This window comes from Euprymna scolopes, chromosome 21 (assembly GCF_053919585.1).
Source record: "Euprymna scolopes isolate OS-2025 chromosome 21, ASM5391958v1, whole genome shotgun sequence".
Classification (NCBI taxonomy): Eukaryota; Metazoa; Mollusca; class Cephalopoda; order Sepiida; family Sepiolidae; genus Euprymna; species Euprymna scolopes.
Window position 1 is genome coordinate 28,490,159 of NC_136502.1, and position 13,356 is coordinate 28,503,514.

The following is a 13,356-nucleotide window of genomic DNA, read 5'->3' on the forward strand; positions in this document are numbered from 1 at the left end:
AATACAGGTGTATCTTAGGGGTCAATCCTTGGAGCTTTATTATTCCTAATATTCATAAAAGACCTCCAATCTGTAGTGGAATGAGGACAAAAATGGATGGTCACATTCAATACTGCCAAAACTAAGCTTGTTTCCTTCAATAATTACAAGAAACTTTCTCAACTGCCAATAGCTATGGCTAAAGATACATTACCTGAAAGTACTTCTTCCAAACTCCTATGCTTAAAATTCACAGGGAACATGAGTTGGAACAAATACATTGAGAGCATTGCCAAGGCTGCTGCACAGAAGGTGAGCTCTCTCTACCGTGTTAGAAAGTTACTTATAGAGGCACAGGATACTTTCAGGCATAAAGCCACAATTCGCCCATGTATGGAGTATTGTTGTCACATTTGGGCTGGTGCATCTGCTACTAGTCTCTCACTCCTGGATAGGGTTCAAACGAGAGTGGCCAACCTGATAGATCCTGAACTGTCATTTAAGCTTCAGCCTCTGTCCCATTGATGAAATGTTGCATCCCTTGCATACAAGTATTTTAATGGTGGATGCTTCGATGAATTACAAGCCCTTGTACCCCCCCCCTTCGAGGTAACCTCCTGACAAATCCAACAAGCAACAAAGTTCCACCCCTACACAGTAGAGATCTCACGGTGTAAGAAAGCCTTCTTCCCCAGAACTGCTAGACTTTGAAATTCTCTTCCGGGTTCCTGCTTTCCCAACTGTAGTGACATGCAGAAGTTCAAGTGTAATGTCAACAAACATTTCTCTGCTCAACTCCCTGCATACTATCCCTGAAATTTATGTCCCTTATGCCCCCTACATCAAAGTGGCACTGTACCTTGTTCAGGGTGACAAAAATAAAATTGCCTTAAGGAATTCTTAAAGCTGGCATAGTATTTTTGTAAATTGGCCATTTCTTATGTTGATAATTTTTGGAGCCTGTGAATGTTTTTGAACAATGCAAACAGATGAAATTAATTTTTTTTTTAAATTTCAAGAAAAAGAAACAACAAAAGTCATTTATATTGTGGGTTGCAGTGTTTAATAAATAAATGGTAATACTGACTTTTTTTTTCATATTATTTTTCGATCACATGCTTAAAGTTAAAGTTTGTAATACAGTTCAGACTCAATAACCAAACAATGACATGAGAAAGGAGGGATAAAAAAAAAGTGAAGTAAAAAAAAAAATACAAGATGAATGTAGTCTTAAAAAAAAAAAAAAAAATACAAGATGAATGTAGTCTTCAAAAAAAAAAAAAAATACAAGATGAATGTAGTCTTCAAAAAAAAAAAAATACAAGATGAATGTAGTCTTCAAAAAAAAAAAAATACAAGATGAATGTAGTCTTCAAAAAAAAAAAATACAAGATGAATGTAGTCTTCAAAAAGAAAAAAAAATATGCATGAATAAAAACAAATAATTGGTTGACAAGAAATACAACAGTTGCAAAGTCAAATATCTCGTAAGCAATAGGGACAACACAATATAAATCAGATAAGCTTTTTATAGAAACAACTTCAAGAGAAAAAAAAAGGTCGACACTGAATTTTCTCATATGAGATCCAAGTAATTTTAAACATTAGTTCAAATCTATTTACGATAATGACACTCATGATAAAAGACAGCAAAAATAAAATTTAATATAAATTTATAGAATACTTGTTTGTCACAACGTATTAGTTTGGCATTAGATGCAAATATAAATTGTGTTTATTTCTCTTATATAATTAATATTTACGATAATTTTCATTTGAAGAAAAGATCTAAGAATTGTGGTAAATATTTTGTGTGTCTATTGTTATCAGATGCGTAACATTTTAAAATCAACATTTTTTTGTTTTGTTTTAATGGAGATCTTGTAACTGTTGCTTGAAAGGGTTATTGTGAGAATGTCTTTATACATGCAAAATTTATTATGGATTTGGCAGAGAAGCCAACAAAAAAATAAAAAATAAAAAAAAAGTGGGGGTGGGGCAAAAATTAAAATATATAACAAATGTTATCAACAGCAAGATAAGTTACTCTTCTACCTACCTGGATAAGTTTTGTTATAGTGACAGTTATTGGGTAGATGTATATTAGTATTTTGTTTATTTTTGGACATTTGAGATATTAGTCATACTCCAAAGATGGCATGTTATTGTCAGTCTAACTTACCAACTCGGCTCTACTTGTTTTTCAAAATTAATAAAAAGCTTTAAAATATGTTAAAACAAAATTTATCCAAGTAGGTAGAAGAATAATCTATCTTGCTTTTGGTAATATTAATTTGTCATATATTTGAATATTTTTACCTTTTTATTTGTTTATTGGCTTCTTTGCTAAATCCCCAATTTATTATATAGTACATATATAGCGTTATATGTGCGTATGCATCTGTTATAGAATATGGCATAACAATGTTGACACATTGATTCCAATTAGATCACCGGAGTTAAGCAATACTAAGCCTCGTCAGAACACGACAGGGTGACCATTTGGGAATACCAAATACTGTATGTAGGAGGACGTCAACACCCCCATGCAAAAACCTAACGTCGTCATCTCCTCTGACTAGGGTATACATGCAACTAGGCACTGCTTATGGATTTGATATTTCCATGAAAATCCCTCCTTTGGAGGAAGTTGGTTCAACCCGACTAGTGTGAATGTTACTTCAAACAAACAAATGCTTCTGTTATGTGGGTAGTGTATTAAATTAAGAATTCTGTGTTGTCGTTTGTTTGAAGCAATTTTGGTTATATTGAAAAATATTTGGGTTGGAAGCAAACAGGAAAATCTTTCTGAAGCATCGTCTTAGATATTTTGCTCGTTTCAAGTAGAATAAAATACATTGGCTCTTATTAATCGTGAGTGGATATCAAGATAATATGTTTATGCATTTCATCATGTGACAACAAAAAATAAATAAAACCTTTCTTATAAAAGTTTTCATCTTCATTTTCACTTAGGAGATATTCAGCAATAAATAAATATTGGTAACTACTGAAATTTATTTCCAATCGTCTCATATATATATATATATATTTAAAAGAGACTTTGTCTGTGTGAGGAATAGTCTCTACCAAACTCCTCTATCAATTTTTAGTCTACAAACTAGAAACTTGGATTTGGACTTGTGAAACAAATTCAATTTTGTTTTCAGCTGGTAAAAATAGCTGCTACGGAGTAAAAATTGAAAAAGAAAAGAATGGAAATTGGCAGACATAAGTCAACGAAACATGTTACTTTTATGCATGCACAAATGTACATTTATGTCTTGAACAATGTTATTTTTTTTAAAGTTTTTGCATGCATATAGATTTAGGTCAGACGGTAACGAATAAGGTTGGAGATTTATATGTTTTGGTTCTAGCTGATGGCACCCAAGTCATATTTTTTTTAATTTTGAAATCACTACTACATATTAGGTACAACGTAATAATCAATAGAATATTGACTGTATAATGATAAATACAAAATCTGCATGAATTAAAATATCATATATATATATATAAAGTAGTAGTGTTCATGTATGTGTGCGTACAACTCTCATACAGCCCACACTACTGGACCGAACATAACCTAACATGGCATGATGATGGTCCCCCACCTAGGGATGGTGCACACCATTTTCCAAGGTAAAGGTCAAGGTCAAGGTCATAGCCCATGTATATATAATCTCTTACAGCCCACACCACTGAACTGATCATGACCAAACCGAACATGATGATCTTCGACCTAGGGATGATGCACACCATTTTTCAAGATCAAGGTCATATTTGGTGTGGCTCTTCATAAACTCCCTCACCCAAGGATGGTGCACACCAAGTTGGGGTTTGCCACCATGGCGCCAACCAACTTTGTGAATTTGAATCAGATCATCTTCCTCCAACCTCAACTAATTAAACAAATGTTAACTATTGTGATTCTTTGTGATTTTTATGTTTAACAATATAAGTGTTAACTTTGATTTAATCTACTTGCTTTAACATTCATAGTTGGATTTCAGTCAATTCAGGAGGAAGTTAAAAAAAATTTAAATGCCTTAAACAATAGTTGCTCTTACAACATCTACTTACTGCAAGAGCGCCTGTGAAGCAGGTATTTAAGCATACAGCAAAGTCCTGTGCAAAGCACGGGTATCTTTGCTAGTTTAAGCATATTTTATAATCGGGCAATCACCGTTACATATTGGGTACAATATAATAATCAATAGAGAATTTTCTCTAAATACAAAATCTGCATGAATAAAATATTAGATTTAAGTGTATTTTATGACCAGACAGTCTGCTAGTATATTATATATCACACTGCAGTTTTGTTGGTATTATTTAAGGGCATTACCTGTGGGCTAAAAAAAAGAAAAAATCATAAAGAGGGAAATGAGACTGGTTATCTTTTGGAGGTACAGATTCGAATTTTGTACAAGTTTAATTTTTCTCTTTGTGAATTTTCTTTGTTTTTTTTTTTCAGGACTGTAAGCTTAATTAACTATTTATTTAAGGGTATTACCAGAAAAAAGTGTCACTAAAAAGCGGCATTATATATACAACATTAAATAGAAAAATGAACAAATTTCAATATTAGGTGAAATATAGCCTTTCATTCATAAACGATCAATTTTAATTGGTTGTCTATGAATAAAATTGATTTGAAAAAAATAAATAAATAAAAATAAATAAATAAATGATTAAAAAAAAAAATGCTAATATAAATAAAATCTTGGTGACAGGAATTTAGTCTAATATATATATATATATATATATATATATATATAAGTAATGTGATTGATAATTTAAAATTTAAAAATCAAATTATAATCAAATTAAAATTAAAAATCAGTGAAACTGATTTTTAATTTTAATTTGATTATAATTTGATTTTCAAATTTTAAATTATCAATCACATTACTTGATATTGAATTAGCTCTAGGATATTTACCTATCGAGCTTATTATATATCTAAATTACAACAAGCACTTTTTCTTTCCTGTATTTTAATGAAACTAGTAATTTCACTGTTACATTAAAATACACTCAGCTCTTTAGACTATTGTTCTAATCTCCTTTAAATTATATATATATATATATATATATATATATATATATATAGTTAGTAAGTTATAAAATATATATGGCGATTAAGCTACACAGAATATTCTGCGTTTCATCCACTCTAGGATTCTTTAGGCTTATGCATTTTTTTGAAGAATCCTAGAGTGGATGAAACGCAGAATATTCTGTGTAGCTTAATCGCCATATATATTTTATAACTTACTAACTAGCTCTACCTACGTATTGAGCACTGTTGAAGTAAATACTTAAAGTTTATGCATAAATCTATACTTTCGTATATTAATTTATGTGAGTAAATGAAGTAGTTTATATATATATATAAATATATATATATATAGATATATGCAAATATACATCAATGTCAAGAAAACAAAATGGACAAAATATGAAAACTTGAAAGACAAGTTTGAAAACTGATGAAACAGGAAAAATGTGTTGAAAAAAAAATTTTAAAAAAATGAAAAAAAAAAAAAAAAAAAAAATGAAAACCAAAAGCGTTAAATATTTAAACATTTGAAATTCTCCAAACTGCAAATGAATTCAAAATGTTCACACTAACTTTAAATCTTTTAGGTGAAAATGAAAAAGAAAAGAAAAACAGCGATATGAGGAGAGTGCCGGATATTGCACAAACTTTTGGAAAGTGCAAGTTTAAGTAAAACAAAATCAATTATATTCAGATCTAATACATAAGAGTCAAGATTTGGTTAACTTCTCGGCATTACTTTAAACTAACATTGTATTAATTAAAGATCCCACAAAAAATGTCTTTGAAATTGCATTTCTATCAACCAATTGTAGTGGAGTAAGATATTTTTCAATAAACAGACATTCCTAATAATCAATTCTACCATGCTAAATCTAGAAATTTATATAATTTTTTGTTTATTATTATCTCCTACTAGACCACTTGTGATTCATTTGTTCAATATTTATAATACATATTGTCTAATATAATCTAATATATAAAATTAAGCCAGTTGGATTCTTGAAGTAAAAAATCCGATTAATTTATTTTATTACTTTACTCTATCTGACAAGATATTTTTTTCAGTAACTGACTTTTCCAGATATTCACCGTTTATTTTCATTGGATAATAAACAGGGATAATCATCCAATAAAAATGCTGCAGTTACTACAAATGTAAACTGGAAATACAAAATACATAATCATTTTCTACTTAGTGCCATTAAGCCTTATAAAAAATTTCTTCTTGAATAATACAACTATATAGACTTTTCGCCACCACTAATCTCTGATAAATACATATAAATCAGCCTTTTACAGAATAATTTTCACACACATTGACTTACTTTCAGCTTAAAAATGAAAAGAAAAAAACACTAGAAAAATATGATGAAATAATGCATTTATAACTTTCAGCTTGTTGCAAATGATGCAGAAGTTAATTTCTAGACTCATTTGCATTCACGTTTTTCTCTTTTTTTGTCCAAATTTATATTCAGTCATTTCAAATTACAATAATAAGCAATTTTTTTTTATTTTACTTTAATTTGTTTTCTTCTGTCTTTTATGTAATTTGCAAAACTTAAGACTGCAAACAATGCCAGGTACACCTTTCCTTTTCATTTGGAAAAAAAAAAGCAATGAGATTCCGGCTCTTAACATTGTTTATAACATAAAAAAAACTTTGAACGTAATTTGGAAAAATATTGTGCCCCCCCCCAAAAAAAAAGATACTATACAAAAAGTAAAACGTGCAAGAGAAAATAAAATTATAATTATTCCCTGATAAAGCTAGGTCGGGACAGCTAGTTAAATATGATTTTTTAACATGGACAATGATAATATTTTTACAAGAAAGTATTTATTTTAAAATAAATGACATAATAAATGATGAATTATAGCTTTTGGCAACTTTTAGAATCTTTTTTTTTTTCCGCACTATCAAAATAACAATCAGTTTTATAATGGATACATTTAGTATTAAAAGCACTAAAAAAATTGTAAATTTTGATTTCCTTAGTTAAAAAAATACTTCATCAATTTACGTAATTTTTGGAATATGACAGCTTCATTCTATGATGAATACATGAAGAGTTTAATGTTTTAACATGGACAATGATTGATATAAAATTTTAAAAGAAAGTCTTTATTTTAAAACAGGCTAGAATAAAACTATTTAGAATCCACCACTTTTCACTTATATAAACTATTACAAACTAGCCTGGGTGCTCGGTGTTGGGAGGTGTGTGGTAAGCAAAATTAAAAAAAAAAAAAAAAAAAAAAAAAATAGTGGTAGTAGGCAGGCAAGCTCGAACCTGCACCACGAAGGAGGAAAATAATGTGGGGAAAAAAAGAAAAAAGTGACATTTTTGCCATTGCATCCATCGCTAAACCGGAAGTGGCAAATGTTTAAATTAAGTCGAAAAGAGGGAATGAATTTCGAAAATATCGGTGAAAAAAGTGACTCCTTGTAGAAAAGTGCCCAGTGGAGGGTGAAGGAATTAATGTTTTAGCCAATTCTTCAATATTTGTTGTCCAAAGGGTCGAGCTTCAAAACGATACCAACCTCATGAAAATCCGTCGCCTCTGTCAAAAGTTTTAGGCAGACATACAAACATACATACATACATTTAAACAGACAAGCGAAGATTTATATAATAGATGATATCATAAATGATAAATCATAGCTTTTGGCAACTTTTGGAATAATCAATTTTATTTCATGATGTCATGCATTAGAAAAATTTTAGAGGGGAACTTTAAACCATCCTACAAAAAATTAGAACAAAGAAAGCAAAGAATAAAAAGAAGGAAAACAATATACACAGTTAATTGAAGTAATTAATTTAGTATTATTTATTTAAATACAAATACATTTAGAAATGTTTAACTATCAAGTAAATATACACTCACTTATTTAAGATCGATAGGAGAAATTTAAATATTTTTCACACTCAAAATAATTTAAATCAGAAAAATTGAACATTATTAATTTTTAATAATGAATAGAATTTACTTTGGACTTTCATAGATTTCAAGAATCTAAGAAAATTCAACAATTACAAAGAATCAATCCAATGATCACAAAAGGAGAGAGAGAGAAGGGGGGGGGGAAGAATGCTTCTATCATGTTTATTAGATTGATGCTGGCTGCAAATCTGCTTATATAAAGAAATTTTCAATATCATCCACACTTATAATACAGATTCAACAGAATATTTATACAACATGTCTTGTGTTTTTATTGGCAATTACATGCTTAGCAGAGACAGATGAAGGGAAATCTTTCGATAAGAATTGCATTAATGCCTTTCAAATGAAAACACTTGATAACTCCAATATTTCAACAGTAAACAATAAAACAGAAAAGCTACACACCTAGTACTAAAGCTTATAAATAATGGCAGAATACAAGTTCATTTTTTATTTTATAAATGTTTAAGTACTTTTCATGCACCATATATATATATATATATATATATATATATTTTTTAATATTATTATTTCTGGCACATTCAAATTCCCCTGTAGTGCTCTTTAATTTCGCCAGTACTATTGTTTTTGTATACTATCGATTTCTCCTGACGAAATGATAGCCGAAAGAGCTCTTGAGAAATTCCCACATATTTTATTCAAATCCTTATATAAATTTTGTATCTCTGAACATTTATTCAAATATATATATGTGTGTGTGTGTGTGTGTGTGTGTGTGTGTGTGTGTGTGTGTGTGTATATATATATATATAGTCATCTACATACAGTACTGTTCCGGTTTCACAGCTCATCAGTGCGGCTAGACAAGCAGCTACCTCAAGCCAGGATTGAAACCCGATCGCCCAAACAACAGACGGAGCTTCTAATATATATATTATGACAAGACGTTGCAATCATCATATATACAAAACATTTTTACAAGTTTACATATTGAATAATTCTGTAAACTTAAAGCAAGTATAAATATGAATATTTATAGGACAATCCTAACCAGATGAAAAAGCTCAGTATTCAAAATAGAGCATTGATGAATTTAAACTCTTATGAATTAGAATTTACAACAAATTTATTATTCGACAAGGAATACAAGTTAAAAACTAGAAAATTTTCCTTATTCTATGGAGTTTCAAAGAATGGTCCTTATCCTCAGAAGAAAGTAGTTAGTAAAATGACATTCATAAGGCTATAAATTTTACTGGTTAGCACATAAATTGAAAACTACAAATTATGAAATAAGCCATATTGATAGCATGAAATATATGGAATAAGGAAAATGTTTGTGTTCAACTTCAATTTCTATATATATATATGACGTGTTTGTGGAAGTTGAAATTTTGAGATTTTTTATCACAAAACACGTAAAATATAAAAAGAGTATCTAATCATAAAAAATTATTGCTGAATTTAAAGTATTTATGTGAAAATAAGGGTTTGAATATTTGATATACGTCTGTTGAAATATGGATACTTAAGACCATAGATTTTCTTTAAATTCTCTACCTAATTATGTTCTATTTTTTTTTATTTTTCTAAAAGCACTAACATCATTGTTGTTCATTAAAATCAAACATCTAAAAAATTTAATTTTGTAAACCCCTCCAAATATGACTTGAAGAAAGAGAAAAAGAAAGGTTGATCAGTGGGAAAGAGAAACAGCAAAACGGAAGTGAAATAGTGAAGAAGAATATGTCAGTAGTTCTCCAAAATGCATTGTAGGAAAGCATAGGCTTGGAGAAGCATGTTCTTGCAAGAAAAAATGTTTCATAGAAATAGTCGGCCTGGAAAAGGTTGTGTTAATATTCAAAGCATTCAGGAAAATATAAAATTACAACGATCAAAATTTAACATCTTTTTTTTTCTTTGTTTTTTTGTGAAAACTATAAAGTGGTGCTTACATTGTTCTTCCACCAAATGCGTCATATATAGAAAGCATTATACATGATAATTGATCTCTGGAAAAAAAGTCTTTTGTATGGAATGGGCTTGATTTAATTCATTAGACCTTTGTATGGAATGGGCTTGATTTAATTCATTAGACCTTTTGATTTTTCAGCTATTTAAAACATTATGGTAAATACGAAAGGGTGCACTAGAAAAAGAAAAAAAATACATATGGTGCGAAATAGCGGAAACATATGGAAAGAAAGCAGAAATGAGAAGAGGTTTTCATGTATTTACTTTCATTTTTCCATTGAAAAGACTTGAAACAGAAAGTAAAAAGGAGTGTTAAGTAGTTATATACATGTATAAATTTTATGACAAAGAACATTGTAGTGATTTGCTAAGGGGGAGACAATTCAATTCAAACTACTGAGATCAAAATCAGTTTTATAATGAATACATTTAGTATCAAAATTGCTAAAAATCATAAATTTTGATTTTCTCAAAAAAAAAGTTAAAAAAAAAGAAAAAACTACTTGATCAATTTACATGATTTTTGGAATATGACATCTTTGTTCAGTGATAAGTATGTATGTGATAATGATTGTTTTGTATTTTTTTTTTGTTAAATAAGTATAAGTAATGTCTCTTTTAGCTCACACTTATTTTTACTTTATTCATATTTTAATGTTTCCCCTCCTCACCAAGTTACATGGGAAGAAGGTAAACGATTTATCAAAGCATCACATGAACTGAATTTAGCAAAAAAAAAAAAAAAATCGATCTTTTAAAGACAAAGATATTTTGTAACGGCTGGAAATTTATCAATATGATTATCCGATGTCAAATTTGTCGGGTTCATAATTTGGACACCTTTATGTGTCTTCCAGTGGCGTCGCAGCGAATCCTGCCGAGCAAATCTCTGCAAGCAGACCTCGCAAGAATATGGCCGCTCACCAGAATGGATCCGACGGTGGATCTGCAACTTGTCTTTCTGCGCAAACTGTTTGAAGCAAATGTCGCAGTCGTATGGTTTTTCACCAGTGTGTGTTCGACGGTGCACCTGCATTGTGTCCTTGCGAGCAAATTTCTTCAGACATACCTCACAGTGAAACCGCTTCTCTCCGGTGTGCGTTCGTTGGTGGATCCGCAAATAATCACGGTGAGCAAATTGCTTCAAGCATGTGTCACACTTAAAAGGTTTTTCTCCCGTATGGGTCCGTCGGTGGTTCTCGAGTGCATTCCGTTGGAAGAATGCTTTCGGACATTGTTCGCAGGAAAAAGGGCGGACCCCAGTATGGATACGTATGTGAATCTGGAGTTTGTCCTTCTGTGAGAACAGCTTCTGGCAGATCTGGCATTGATAGGGTTTCACACCGGTATGGATACGATGGTGGATTTCCAACGTGTCGCGACGAGCGAACATCTTAAAGCAGACGTTGCAGCTAAAGTTTTTCTTACGCATATGCGTTCCAAGATGTACCTGCAACTTGTCTTTCTTGATAAACTCCTTGCCGCACTCCTCGCATCGGAATGGTTTCTCCCCTGTGTGAGTCCTACGATGAATAATCAGCGTATCCCGACGTGAAAACTTTTGGATGCAGAAGTCACACTGAAATGGTTTCTCTCCAGTGTGACTGCGACGGTGGATTTTTAGATAGTCCTTGTGCGTGAACGGCTCGTAGCAGATATCACACTGGTATAGCTTTGCAGCATTTGCGTGCGTCTTTTTGTGCAAATTAAGATAATGCTTCTGCGTGAAGCTTTTCGAGCAGACGTCACACTTGAATGGTTTCAACGTCATATGGATCCGTTCATGGATCAGTAGGATGTTTTTCTGAGCGAAACTCTTGGGGCAAAGCTTGCATTGAAATGGCTTCGCAGGGTCGTCAGATTTGTTATGGGTCCGCATGTGTATCTGCAAGTAGTGCTTCAGTGCAAAATGCTTGCTGCAAACCTCACATCGATAGGGTTTTTCTCCAGTGTGCTTCCGTTGGTGAATCTGTAGTGTATCACGACGAGCAAAACGTTGTAAGCAATAGTCGCATTCAAAGGGGCGTTCACCTGTATGCTTTCGTCGATGAATCTGAAGATAGTGTCTCTGTGCAAAACCTTCAAGGCAGATTTCGCACTGATATGGCTTCAATCCAGTGTGTGACCGCTCATGGATTTTTAGAGTGTCACGACGGGCAAATTGTTTCGAGCAGATATCACACTTGTATGGTTTCTCACCTGTGTGTGTTCGACGATGAATTTCAAGAATGTACTTCTGCACAAACTGCTTGTGACAAAATTCACAGAACAGCTGTTCCCCTGACGATGTAGAACTTTTGCGGTGAACATGATCCACAGCGTTGTGATGGTCATCAGGGTTTGACAGGTCTTCATATTTGTTAGCAGCCTCGGCTTTTGAGGTTATTTTTTGACACAACAGAATCCCGCTGTTGTCTATTGTCTGAAATTTCTCAATACCTTTATGCGAAGTGGCACCAACACCAAGGTTAGATGTATGAGCAGCTGGTGCCACATTGGATGAATGCGCAGCTGGTGCCAGTTTTGTTGTATGAGCAGCTGGAGCCAATGTTGATGAATACGTGGCTGGAGCCAGGTTTGATGAATGTGCAACTGGTGCTGAGACAGATGCATGGGCAACTGGCGCCGAGTTTGAGGAATGGGCAACCGGAGCCAAATTAGAAGTATGGGCAAATGAGGTGGGGTTTGATGTATGAGCAACCGGAGCTGAACTAACTGTAGGGGTAACTGATATGTAATATGGTTGGACAAACTGCTTGCTGTATGGATCTGTAGGAAACAGATTTTCACCCACAGGGGGTAACTTTACAGTAATCGGTAATGAGTTCTGAGGGCTGAGACAAAGGGTGTAATCTTTATCGTACAAGTTTCCAAACATGAACGGCTTATCCATGACTGGCATCGCTATTTTTGGCAAACCCTGTGCAATCAGTTTGTGTTGAAGATGATTGCTTTCATCATCGTAAAATGTAGAACTCCTTTCAAGTGGATAGGTCCCTTTTGCTCTTGACTTGCGATTATTGTTAAGATTTTCCATGCTTTTATCTTTCGGAAATAATAATAATGTTCTATGTGTGTTTTGTTGTAGTCAATCAATATGGGGTAGATTCAAATGAACCCAAAACAAAACTGCTAATATATTTCAATATCTTAAATGTTACTGATTTTGGAAAATTAAATTATCAATATATAAAAATTGTATGTAATTGTGAAAACAATTTAAAAGTTTGAAAAACGTACTACATTACCTGTACCTGAACCTCGGTACACTCTAAATGATTGTTTTTGTTTAGTTTACATTTTGTTAGAATTACAACAATCGAGTAATCTTGGTATTAAGAAATGGTCAAATGGTGGAATTTATGTATTATTGTATAGGCTACACAATTTTTCATGTAGAAAACAACTTCAAAAAGATT

At 31.9% G+C, this 13,356-nt stretch overlaps 1 protein-coding gene across 1 annotated transcript; it reads right to left on the reverse strand.

The window, feature by feature from the left end:
- Positions 1–9,878: 9,878 nt before the first annotated feature.
- LOC145242064 (uncharacterized) lies at positions 9,879–13,119 on the reverse strand. The gene has a single exon (XM_080104963.1). The coding sequence runs from the start codon at positions 12,972–12,974 to the stop codon at positions 10,692–10,694; it is 2,283 nt and encodes a 760-aa protein (XP_079961089.1). The 5' UTR covers positions 12,975–13,119; the 3' UTR covers positions 9,879–10,691.
- Positions 13,120–13,356: the final 237 nt, after the last annotated feature.